Source organism: Microtus ochrogaster, chromosome X (genome assembly GCF_000317375.1).
Source record: "Microtus ochrogaster isolate Prairie Vole_2 chromosome X, MicOch1.0, whole genome shotgun sequence".
NCBI lineage: Eukaryota > Metazoa > Chordata > Mammalia > Rodentia > Cricetidae > Microtus > Microtus ochrogaster.
Genome location: NC_022026.1, coordinates 45,210,041 through 45,223,879, shown reverse-complemented (window position 1 = coordinate 45,223,879; position 13,839 = coordinate 45,210,041). Strand labels below are relative to the sequence as shown.

The 13,839-nt window shown below is 39.9% G+C and overlaps 1 protein-coding gene across 1 annotated transcript in view; it reads left to right on the top strand.

The window, feature by feature from the left end:
* Positions 1-13,839, top strand: part of Pir (pirin) — a 97,940-nt gene that overhangs the window by 42,329 nt on the left and 41,772 nt on the right. The window contains exon 6 of the mRNA XM_005358759.2: positions 12,771-12,855. Coding sequence (XP_005358816.1) covers positions 12,771-12,855 — 85 coding nt within the window. The remainder of the gene's footprint in view (positions 1-12,770; positions 12,856-13,839) is intronic.

Genomic DNA, 13,839 nt, shown 5'->3' with positions numbered 1-13,839 from the left:
GCATATTAAATATTTTTCATCTATAGTCAAAAAATACAGGGCAGCTTTGAAAAGTTGTTTTCAGGCTCCTGCATGATGCTTTAAAAGCTGAGGTGTATGCTACTATATAAAGCTAAGTGAATAGTTATGAGCATAGCATTTTATTTTGATCAGAGTACATTGTCAATTGATTGACAAACATACTAAATGTTGATCAGTCAAATTCAGTGCCAGACAGAATGCTGTTTTCTTGAAGCATTAGACTTTAATGATACATTGTTTATACCTTAATCAGTCTTAACAATTACTCCTATGGATCGGGAATAAGCACCTCAAATATTTTAAAAATCCAGCTCCAATGCGCTGTAAAGCACTGAAGTTGCTACTATATTTTTATGAAGAGGAGCATGTTGCGGTTGTAAAACCTGCAGGGAGTCCTTTTCAGCATCCACTGCAGATCCAGGGATGTTCTTTTAGCTTAGAAAAATGGGAGGAGGAAAAAGAACACATCTGCCATTCTCGGAAGGTCTTCCAAAATTATCCATGGGAAATGAAAAAGGATTCCCCAGAAAAATACACCAAGCGATCAGCTAGCATGTGCTATGGGCTACTGTATAAGCCTTGTGAAGGTGCTGGGAGATGGGGAAAGGTGACAAAATCAAGGAGCTGGAAGGACGCACTGGATGGGCCAGACACGTCTACTGCTGTGATGAGTGAGTCTACTGTGATGCTCTTGCAGACCCGTGACTAGAGTTCATGGGAATGCAGAGTAGGGGGCTCAGACCAATGTAAGGGTCAAGCAAGGCAGGACAAAGTCAAAAAGAGAAAGGTGTCCTGGCAGACAAGTATGGGAGGGGCTGGGGAGATAGCTCAGGTGTTAAAGTGCTTGCTGGGCAAGCCTAAGGACCTGACTTTGATCTCCCAGTACTCAAAACAAACTGGGCATGGGGCTCGAGGAGTGGCATGGCAGTTAAGAGTGCAAACTCCTCTTGCAGCGGTTTGGTTCCCAGTACCCATGTTGGGAGGCTTGCAACCACTTGCAAGTCCAGCTCCAGGGGGATTGTATAACACCTTCCCCCAATAAAAATGGATCTTCAAAAGAAATGTACCTTTAATCCCAGCACTGAGAAGACAGAGGCAGGAGGATCCACAGGATTTTGCTGGTCAGCCAATTTAGCTGGATTAGTGAGCTCTAGTTTCAGTGAGACCCCCTGTCTCACAAAATAATGTGGGAGGCAGTTAAGGAAGACACCCAGTGTTGACCTCTGGCCTCTGCATGCATGCTTAGACATCCACACACAAACTTGGAAACACACACACACATGAAGACACACACGTGGCATCCTTGCTTTCATACACAGGAAGGATGGGGGCAGCACAATGAAGGATGTCTCTGTACCACATGTGAGACAGTGCTAAACTAATGCTCAGAATACACGTTTGTTGTTTTAAGCATGGAAAAAGGTTACATTATAATCTTTTGCTTCCTGGGCAATTTGCTTTTATGTGTATGAGAGTCTTTCAGGTTGAGAGTAGAGCTATTCCACACCGGGTACAGCATAAGTTGATTGATGTCTAGCTTGTCCAGGATCATTGGGGACGAAAACAATGAAAGTTCACCTTTCTCTTGAAATATTAAAAGTCCCCTGTTCTCTTTCCATATAAACAGTCAGGATTAGCATTAGGATGCGCAGAAGGTTTTTTTTTTTTTTTCTTGGACCAACTATAAATAGTAACTCAAAAGATCTCAATGTTTCTTTTTAAAGAGAAAGCAATCTGAAGTCTGCAGCCAGACTCTTTCCTCTCCAGCCTTCAAACACCTGAGTCTGGTTCATTTTCTTTCTTTTTTTTTATTTCTTTATTTTATTATTAATTATTTATTAAAGATTTCTGCCTCCTCCCCACCACCTCCTCCCATTTCCCTCCCCCTCCCCCGATCAAGTCCCTCTCCCTCATCAGCTTGAAAAGCAATCAGGGTTCCCTGCCCTGTGGGAAGTCCAAGGACCGCCCACCTCCATCCAGGTCTAGGAAGGTGAGCATCCAAACTGCCTAGGCTCCCACAAAGCCAGTACGTGCAGTAGGATCAAAAACCCATTGCCAATGTTCTTGAGTTCTCAGTAGTCCTCATTGTCCGCTATGTTCAGCAAGTCCGGTTTTATCCCATGCTTTTTCAGACCCAGGCCAGCTGGCCTTGGTGAGTTCCCGATAGAACATCCCCATTGTCTCAGTGTTCATAGCAGCACTGTTTGTGATAGCCAGAACCTGGAAACAACCGAGATGCCCTTCAATGGAAGAATGGATGAAGAAAGTATGGAATATATACATATTAGAGTACTACTCAGCAGTAAAAAACAATGACTTCTTGAATTTTGCATACAAATGGACGGAAATAGAAAACACTATCCTGAGTGAGGTAAGCCAGACCCAAAAAGAGGAACATGGGATAGTCTGGTTCATTTTCGTCTCATCTTTACTCTATGCCATGAATGTTGGCTTCATCATCCTGACCTTCTTCCATGAATCTCTAATTACAAATGAGTGTTCCACAAGAAAGAGGAAGAACTAGGTTATAAAAAGGAGGACAAAAATAGCAGTCATTTTTCTGCCTTCCCACCATTTTGGTACCAGCTTTTCTTCTTTTCTTTCCTGTTCTCTTCTTCTCCTCTCCTCCCCCTCTCTTTTCTTTTCTTTTCTTCTCTTTCTTTCTTTCTTTCTTTCTTTCTTTCTTTCTTTCTTTCTTTCTTTCTTTCTTTTTTGAGGCCAAGACTTCTGTACTGAACTTGAATTCCCCACACAACCAATGACAGCCTTAAGCTCCTGATCCCCCACATTGCTTTCTGCGTGTTTGGATTACTGGTCTCCACCTCTCCACCCGGTTTTAGGCTATGCTAGAATTTTGTTTTTGCTAGACAAGCACTCTGTCAACCGAGCTCCATCTCTAGTCCCTTAGAGGGTCTTACAGACTGTCTCATTCCATCCTCACCAGTGAGCTTCCTGCCAGTTATGTCTTTCTGGATTCCCCCTTCCCCCAATTAGCCTCCCTTCATGGCAGCGGTGTATCTGCGTTTCAGAAATCAATACTTGCCACCATCATTTTCTATCATCGGAGACTTTGAATGTCATGGACTAACTAACAAAACTTGGCTGAGATACTGATTTGAGGCCATCTGGTACTTATCAGTCTAAAAGTGGGTTTGAGCAAGGTTTTCTGGTGAGCATCACTAGACATTTGTACTCACTGTAGCTGACAGAGTCTTCGACAGCCAGGTAAAAGAAGTGCATTAAGAAGGGCCTGGGATTTGATAGATGTCAAACACAGAGGACTGAAAAGACCTAACGAGGGTACATGTTTTCTTTCGCTTCCCAGTTTAGAATGAGTTAAGACAGGCTGTGGAGGCGAGTGGATGGGGATGTAAACACTGTCTTCTTTTCCAGTCAAATGTGCATAGACTGGATGGCTTGAGTCCAAGACATCAGGGGCTTTATTACTTCCCCTCCTCCACTGATTATAACCAAATAATACAGTACGAGAAGTTCTCATTGATAGATGGGAATCATGTACCCCAGTTTGGGTGGCTGGAAGGATTCTAGGGAGTCCTACCACACGTGGAAAATGGGATTGGGAATGTGACATTATCAAAACTATACCTAGAATTATAGAGCCAATCTGCCAATGGTATGATAGATGCAGAAGAGTATGGACTGTGTGTTCAGACCTCACTTCTGCCATTTTAGTATCTTTAACCCAGGAAAAAGTATTTGAAATGATTTTCAGCCTTTATTTCTTCATCTACCAAATGGAAATGCTATTATGTAGTCTCTGAGTTATTTGAATGTAGCAGCACAGAGTGTACTTACTAAAGGTTGGCTTCCTTTCCTCTTGTCTGTATCTTTCTGCTCCCACATTCCTTATCACAAGGCATGACCTGGTGACAGATTTTATTGACTGAAAGCTCTAGAACTTTTTGGCAAGTGAAATGAAAATAGCTAACACCTTAATGTGCTTATGAAGCACAAAGGTCTAAATCAGAGCTCATATTAAAAGTAGCCTGCATCTTAAAAATTTCTTAATTTTTAAACCCTTACCAAGAAGCTACTTGTATTTAATAGCTGCTGGGAAAGGAGAAATCTATTTACTTCAATCGATTGGCAGGCCATGTACCCAGGAATAGCTGGCAAACACAAAGGGGATGGTTCCATATTTTTTGGATGTGCTTTTTTGTTTGTTTGTTTTGGTATTTTCTGTCTTATTGTCTTTTGTTTTTATTTTTTTTGTTTTTTTTTCTTTTTGCTATAGAGAAAAATTATGATGAAGTTGGATGGGGAGGGAGGTTGGAGAGGATCTAGGAGAAATTAAAGGAGGGGGAAGAATATGATCAAAATATATTGTATGAAACTTTTTTAAACAAGAAAAGACTTGACAAATAATGTTAAGTTATCAGCCACCTCTTCACTTTTAAGAATGTCATATCAAGTTTAATATTTGAGTAATATACTATACATGTATGTCCTTACTCTCTGAATGAACCTCTTCTTGATACTTTAAAAAAATCACATATAAATGTTTCTTGTCATAAGCAATGCCACAATAACTAATCATTTTTCTTGGGGTGTAAATCTTTACTTGGGAGCTTTTATTAGAACCATCAAAAGCTCAAGGGATATGAACATTTTAACACTCATTATAGTCTGCCACATTTCCTGTGGTCAATATCTGGAAGTGGCTAAGTGACAATTGTATTGGGCTATATTCTGACTACTTTATGTTGTCAGCTCTTTTAATCTTGATTTAACTTATGTTCTTTGGAAAGTCCCTTCCAGTTTGAAACTTTCCAGGGACAGTGGCATGAGGCCATCACCTAGAAAGGAAACAGAACAAGAGATTTCCTGGGTAAGTGATGAAAAACAGAAAGGGAACTTAAGTGGGTAAGTGATGTCACTCTTCAGTTGGGCAGAGCATTTAGAGCTGAAGTTCTATAGCAGTTTGGAGCTTTTAGAGCTAAAGGTACATGGTTGGTCTTGCTACCAGCTGGCAGTTGTTGGGCACACTTTGGACAGCAGATATCGGGGATAGTTGTGCTGCACATAAAATCGATAGGTTCCAGATGACTGCAAATGCTTATTCAGAGCACCTTTAAAGCTATTTGACATTTGATTTTGGCACAAGTGGTTATTGGTCTTAGCTTACAACTTGGGAGATTATTTTAGCCCAATGTATGGGGGGTGGGGTCATTGCTGCCCCATCTGTGTGATAGCCAAATAGGACCATGTCCATTCATTCAGCTTTCCCATTGTTGTAATAGAGTGCTAGAGAATTTGAATGAACTTCTTATGGCAGCCAATCTCAAATTCCTGATTTAGTCTGATGCTTCTCCAAGCCAGCCAAGTCCAATCTGATCCCCTACTTCTGTACTCTTCATTTGACTCCAAATGCCAGGCAAAAATAAACCCTTGAAATCAGTTCTCAAATTTCATTACTTTGTGGATGACAAAGTTGTAATCCAGCCAGGCACAAAGTGTTCCCCAAGATCACACAGCTCATTGCGAAAAAGGGACTTGACCCCAAATCATGGTTCCTGCATTTTACCTCATTTTATGTGAACATCTCCCTCCCTCTCACACCATTCAACCCTTGTGCATGAATTTGTCGGGCATGACTCTACTTTTTACTAATTTTTAACGGAGCAAAGCCTAAAACTAAAGATCTCTCTCCTTCTAAACCCAAATGGTAGCTTTGGGCAGATTTCTGCACGTGCCCCCACTCCTGGCCATCTGTGTCTGAATGTCCTGCAAACAATCACTGAGGAGAGGCTTGCGCCATGATGCATTTCCTCTTTATCTTACAATGAGGGATCTTATCTACACAAAGGTATTAGTTCCCGAGCTCGATGAAAGCTTATCTCTGCCAAATAGTTTCCCATGTTAGATCTTGATGCACTTTCTTGCAAGAACTCTTAAAATATTTTAGTAAATACCAAATGGAGCTAGTACAGATTAAAGAAATATCATAGTGCCCCCTAAGGAATATTTTAGCATCGGATAATAAACTTGCTGACTCAATTTTGGAACATATTGCCTCTGGACTGGAGACAAAGAATAGGAAGTCTTCTTGTTGGCAGCCATAGGAGCCATTTGTGGTTTCTTTATATTGTTACTTTTATTGGGCGGTGGATTATTTTTTCAGATGATGGAGCTTTTTTTTTGCTCTTTGTCTGGGATTAAATTTCCACAATACTGGGACATCTGTATCTTTGGGGGAAGGATGCTGACTGCAAGAGTGAAGAAATGGAACTCCAGTTTCACAGGGAACCACCTGTCCCTGGTTAACTTGCAGGTCTGTGAGTTTCATCAGCATCTTCGTTCTTGTTCCCTTTAGTCATCCTCTCTGCACTTCCCTTCCCAGAAACAAAAGGTGAGGAGAAGAGATAGAGCGCTGCTGTTGATTAAAGAAAGGGCTGATTGGAAGATAATGTTATGTAGACGACAGCAAAGGAAAATTTCACTGTGTCCCACATTCTCACACAGTTAAGAAGCTTGATGCTTAAACCTGTCTAGAATCCTCTATTGTTGATAGAGGTTAGATTGCTTTCTGGTCATCCCCAATTCCCATCCTGCAGAGACAGTGGTGCAAAGACAAAGAGTTCCTAGTCTTCTTTCTATGAAGCACATCATGTATATGTCAACTAAGACTGCAGGGTTTTAGTCCTTCCCACAGTATTTTGGCAGTGAGGATGGAAACTAATCTTTGCTGCTTTGTATCCAGAACTGTACAATCAAGAATTCAGAAATCAGAGTGTTTTTGGATTGGAGACAGAAGACATCATTTTGTTAAACAATGAGTTGAGAGTTTGTTTTAAATAAGATGGAAAAATCTACTTATCATTTCCTCAAACCTTAGAAGTATGGATCTCCATGTGGAGAGAGGGAGAGAAAGTGGTTGGAAGAAAACTGAGGAGCTTGGATAGCCATGAGAGAGAGATACTAGAAGCTTCTACAAGCTCCTTGTATTCTAAGTGATCTTCTGTGACTTAGGTGCCTGAGCTAGGATATTCACAAGTGGACTCCCCCACTGAGATGTCTCCATGTTGTCTGCAGAATTTAGTGCCTGCTGCTCAGTTGATGAAAAGAAAAATATGTAATCACACATACAGAGTATATGTTCAATACATTTAGTTATTCTTATATTAACAATGATTAGTATTCCTTGTTAAATTGATAATATCATCCAAACCAATTGTCAAATTGAAAGAGTGTGGTGATAGCAATTTCTGCCTTTTAAATTACTATTAAGCCACTCAGTGTTTAATGAAATGGGTGCTGTTTTTACAGGTGCTTCCAAGTGACGACAAATGGTGATTTAGTTGAAAGTAAGCCAGTTACTATAAGAAATGAAAGAAATGATGCTTTGCCCCAATAATATTAATATATATTATATATACATATATATATATATAATTGTGCTTTACAGACATTACCATTAAGCTTGTTTTTTTTCTAAGTTACACACATACACTTCAAAAGTTTTTAGGCAGGTTATTTTGTTTTTATGTTTTTCTTCTTCAGCAATTAATTCTTCTGTGTGTTTATAATGAGGGGAAAATATAAATGTACAAACAGGACATTTGTTGGTATATATAATACTCTAATAGCAGATTAGATGGGAAAAGTATAGAGTTTCAAAACTGCTCTGGAGAGTAGCAAAATTACCGAACCTAGAGAAGACACTGACTAGCAGTGTATATTTTCAGAAAAAAAAAAAAAGAAAAGAAAAAAAGATGTCTAGATAATTATGTTGACGATTTTCTTTAAGCTTTGAAGACCCATAATTTCTGTAAAGGAAACAGTCAGAAATGTGGTTAGAGGTTTACATACAATAACATTCGTGATAAGCTAGCAATGCCATGCACATACAACAACACACAACACACAATGGCCAGCACTAGGAGGACGGCCCAAGAGGATGATGAGAGCCTAGGACAGTAACAATTCTGCTTGCTTCTCTTACATAATGTTGGAGAATGATAGTCCCTCATGCAGATACTTATAACAATTCACTTTCTTGAGCTATTATGGTCTGATTGATACATTTGATGCGTTCTTTTGAAAACTCACAAGACAGTTCCCTGAAAGAATTGTGAGCGCATTTATTACAGCTTTCTCATGTGACGTTAGATCCCCCAGACAGCATGGTGGGAGGGGGATGAACACTCAGGAATGGATAGCCATCAAATCTGGAAGAAACGGTGGGGAAACGGAAGCTACTTTGCCACACTCACAGAGAGAGACGTAGCACTCGCCCTGTCCTGGGAAAATATTTTTAAGCACATGGCTTCCATATGGGAGTAATTTCCATCTCCTAATTAAGATCAGATTTATAAATAAAAGTAGAGGAAGGAAGTCAGCCTGACAAGGCTACGATACCAAAAGCAGGGCTAAGTGCGAAGTCTTTGAAGGATGGGAAATGAAGGTAGTTGGGTTTTGGAAGGAAGTGGTTTAACAGGCCTTGTTTTGTCTTGGTTGTTTAGGACTCATTATAGGAGCATTGCCTGAGTCTCATTAGGGATTTAGTTCTGACATGTTTATATATAGAAAGAAGACCACCCCTCTGAATTGGCAGTACCCCTGTTGTAGGTTAGGAAAATTCACCCTTAACCTCTTACGATATATTGCTTATGTTCTAGAAGCTTCCTTGCTTGACTCTTGAACAATAAGATTTTAAATGATACAAGGCTAAACATTTTGCAAACATTTTCAACCGAGAATTATGAAATGAAAAGAACAGAGGAGGAGGAATAGCTTTGGATTTCTGTGCTTTACTGGGCACTGGTAATCGAAACCATGCAGGAAAAAAAAAGAGGTAAAAGTGAACAATTTCAATGCTGACTTGAAGCGCATTTGCTGTGTTCCTGCTGAAGTTTGTTCAGGGATTTTATGCAGTTTTTCATAGACTAGTTTATCTTAATTCTACTGAAGTCACATGACAAATAGTCTAATTTTAATTAGAGAGAGAGAAAATATGATCTAGTTGAGTTCTCAATACTTTTAGTAATTATTTATGTTTCAGTGTTGCACATAAAAATCCACAAACCAGAACATAAGGACACAATCAGCCTATTGGTGTGTAACAAAACAGTAAATGTGATTTTCTTAAAGTGCATTTGAGGGTGGTGTTACTGTCTGGAAGCTGAATAAACACAATTTACATTTGCTCTTTTAACTGAGTTCCCAGAGAGACGAGACATTAAAAAACAGGACTACTTGCTTTCAACACACACACACAGACACAGACACACACACACACGCACACACACACACAGACACACACACACACACACACACACACCCCTCTCTGTATGGATATATATGGGTACATAGGGTACATATACACACTCATGGGAATTATAGAATTAAAAGTATGCATTTAAGTTTGGGTGAATGGGCAATTAGTTGTTCACAGTGTTATATTGATATTCTTCATCCAATTTTCAATATGAAAGACGTTTAGAATGGAAATTGCATTTTAGAATTGCCAGAAGCACCTCTAGAATGGATATGAAATTTTCCTTTAGTCCTTTCCTCACTGTAAAGTAATAGGATGCGTGTGGCTTTGCAAAGCCTCTCTGGCTCCTATTCAGAATTTTCAAATGAATCCATATAGTGAATACAAAACACTGTGTGTGTGTGTGTGTGTTCGTGTTTGCATGTATCTGTGTAGTTGCATTTTGGAGAGGTAAATTGCTGTTTTCTTGTTGACTGGATTACATTGCCATGCTAGAGTCAGGAGGAAAGAAAATGAGACGGCCGTTTACTCGGGGCAATGCTACTGAGTAAATTGACGGTGAGAACCCAGCATGTTAGCCAGTGGCTCCATAACTGCCCGCACCTCTAGTTACCATTCCTCATCCCAGCCACATTCTCTCTTCTCTGCAGCCCTAATTCCAAAATCTGAGGGGGAAATTTAACAGTTACAGTATGGAGAAGGATATTTATTTTCTAGTGGTGAACTTTAAGCCCTGAATAGACGTCAACTCCAGCCAAGTCTCCCCATAAGGTTCTCTGATGGGTGAATTCAACCCGAAGAAGATCCACACTTTGCTAATGACCAGGGCAAAGCAATACTAAACAACCCTGCCTCCCAGCTCAAGATGCCCACATTCTGGGAGCATGCTGGTGAAAAATTGAGCCAAGCATCTCTTTGTGATTCATCTCCTTGTGGTAGGTTGTGTAGGGCTACCAGATCTGCTACCGAGGCAGGGCTGGGGAAAGTTACTTAAACTAGGAACTTTTGAAAGAGTTCATTGAGTACTGCCTGCGCAGTGGAGCCGTCTGATACGATGCGAACTTCACCCTTGATCTCTTAAGAGGTAACTTTAGCAGTCTTTTGGGCTGAAAACGGCCTCTTTCCAGATGGTGCCTCACACACCTAATGACCCTGGTGTCCCTCGTGTGCTGCCCTTGTTTCATGTCTGCATCACACTCTTCAGATTGGTTGTAAATCTCTAGCTTCAAGTTGCGCTCAATGTCATGGGGCTTCCTGGTTTCATTTAGGTGTGTAGAGGGGAATTTGTTCTTCCAGTCTTTGAAGCTGAATGAATAGAGTTTGACCTTCCACACCATGTAAAACCAGAACATCTGAAAGCCCGAGGCTCTATAGGAGACATTCACAGGAGAGAAAGAGAGAAAAATCCTTTGTTCTCATGACTCGTTAATTCTAATTTGATGCATAAACATATTCTTTGACCATACCAAATTCATTTGTCCTGAAGACAGGCAGGTGGCTACATATAGGTAAAGATATTAATGAATCTCTTATGTGTAGTGTCAATGACTGTATGGTTACACTTGCTATTTTCCATTGTGAAACATCTTTCAGTCAAGATCTATTAAACACCGGCTGTATGACAGACATTGTGGACTGGTTCTGGAGATTCAGCATGGGAAAAGCAGGAATGTCCCTATGCAGTTTCCATAATTAGCTCTCCAAAACCACACCCTTATCAAAGGTACTGAAAATTTCTGGACTCTGGATTCTCCTCTATGTCTATTTACAAATGTAGGTTTATAATATGAGGGGATTTTTTTATGAGCATGATGTTTATATACAGGAAAGTGCCCAAATCAAGAATACAGCTTGGATAATTTTTACCAAGTAAACATATCCATAAAGTAAGCAGCCAGACAAAACAGCAGAATGTTACCGTTCCCCTGGGATCTTCATGGTTTTCTTCATGTTTGAAGCTCCTTCTTATAATTCCAGTCGACCTTCTCAACTACTTTTCCTGATTTCTGACATCATATTCTAATTTTGCCTTGTTCTGAAGTTTATAGGTATGGAATCTGCCTTCATTTGTTCAATTTTAATGCTTATTTGATGCCTCTAAGTTGGTGCAAATGGTTAGGTTTATTTATTATACTGTTAAATTGCATTATAATCCTTTCATCTAATCTGTTCTTACATATTTGTGGAAAGTGGTCCTGATGTTGATATTTCCTGGTTGGGGCTATTAAGATTCCTGCATGCATCTTCTGGTGAACATTTCTACTAGGAATACACTTAGGAGTGGAATTGTTAGGTTAAAAGTTGCTCATGTATTCATCTGAGCTACATGTCAACAAGTATTTTTTTTAAGTGTTTGCACTAAATTGTAGGCCCGGCAGCACTGTATGAAGCCTGCCAGTCACTACATGCTTTTGCCAAGCTCAGCATTATACATTCTTTCCCTTTCATATGTATTTTTAAGTAAAAAAAATCCAATAGTCACTGGGGCTTTGGGTAAGCAATGAGACATCATAAAGTTTACAGCAAATATTAATCTGTTAGACTTAAATCTGTGCCCACAATTCAGGATGACATCGTATTGAATTACCATCTCTGCTGAGCTGTTAATGAAATGAAAACCACTGTTTATACTAGAAAACCTGAAGATGTTTCTTTTACTTTGGGGTTGAGCTTTTGTTAAACCAGCAGTGGCCAACCAGCTCCCCCCACTGCAAAAGGATCTAATGAGGAAAAGTAATATACAGATCCCTTGTTTGAATTTCAAAATGAAAATGGCTTTATCAAGTCTGGTCGGATAAACATGCAGTTGGGCATGAGATGACTTTCCATATAAACTGTAAGGCTAAAAATGACAAAATTGGAACAATTATAGGGTAATAAAAATCCTAATGCTGGGCCTTTGGAGCTGTAAGGAGATAAATGACATATTGAAATTATCTTGCTGTTTTTATTGTAAAGCTAGGAGGAAGTGTAAATATAAGGGGTCCAGACCCAGGCCTACTACAGAAAGGCTCAGCTGAAGGTAGATATCTTATCCTGGGGCCAAGGAAATGGTCTAGCAGGTAAAGATGCTTGTCATGGGCACCCGACAACTTGAGTTTGGATCCCCAAATCCATGTAAAAGCCAGCCAGCCAGTCAGCCACGGTAGCACGTGCCAGTCATCCAAGCATTCTTGTGCTAGCATGGGGAGGTGGACACAAGAGAATGTTCTGGAAGCTTGAGGACCAGCTAGCCTGGAGTATCTAGCACAGTAACAAAAAAAAAAGAGATCCTTTCTTAAGCAAGGTGTAGGTGGAAGATGAGGCCCAACACCCGACGTTGTCCTCTGACCTCTGCACACGTGCTGTGGTAAACACGTGCTCTCACACACAAGCATGTACACACACACAAGTATGCATGCACACACAGAGAGAGACAGAGAGAGATGGAGAGAGAGCATACATACACAATAAATAATTTTAAAAGAAACTTACTCTTGGAAATCTGTTGATGTTTCCTTTTTCTTTTCAGTCTAAGGTTTACACACGCACACCTACCTTATATCTGGACTTCAAGTTGGACCAAGGAGCTAAGCATTCCCAGCCTATTCCTAAAGGTATGACGGGTTCTGGAATTTGATAGCCATGTCAGGAAAAAAAAATCAAATCAAAGCCCAAGCAGCTGCTTTCTTGTTAATTCAAACTTCTGCATGGTCTTCTGGGAACTTTATGTTTAAATTAGCAAAAAAAAAAAAATCTAAAAGTTTGACACTTTTCCTATCTGCTGTCTGACACACAACTAATTGGATAATCAAAACGACTTATTTATTTGCAGTTTCAGTGATATTGGCTGCCTATATTCAGACATACTAGGTACCAACTTATGCAGCTTGTATTTTATTATGAAGTTGCTTAAATCAAGGTTACCTCATCTCTCTTCTTTGTTACCATTTTTTCTAGGTCAAATTCCGTTACAGCTCCAAGAACTGTCTAAATCCATTTTCTTTAGATGCTTTATTACACGAAATATCCCTTGAAATGTGTGGTCCATTGGCTGTGTCCCATGCATGTTTAGCTTATCATATTTGATGGTGTTATTCCTCATGGTAAAATGATTTGACGTGGATGTCTGGGTTGTGTTTGGCTTCTGGCATGAGCCGTCTAAGTTAATGTTGACTTGGTGGTGTCATTAACAGCCTGATTGGATAGAAATGGAAGCACGCATTGCTACCATCCCACCTCTGATACCAAGAAAATGCCTGCGTCCCAAGGGAAACACAGTTAACAGAGAGCCTGGATACATTCTTCCTGAACCCTACCAGGTTTTATCGGAATTCTTTCCCATAAATAGCATTAGAATCAATTTTTGCCATCTCCTTCTTTCCTTTGGGCTAGGCACATTTCTGTTGGATTGTGTTAATCTCGCAGAAAACAGATGTTTCATGCAGTGGTGATTTGGAAGACAGTTGATATCAGGAATTGGGCCTGACGATGCATCATTTACAAAGAATCCAATCTGTCGAGTTTTTGACAGTACTACATTTCCTTTGCATTGGCCACACATTTTCTCCATTAGATCTTGGCTAAAATAAGAATTAGTA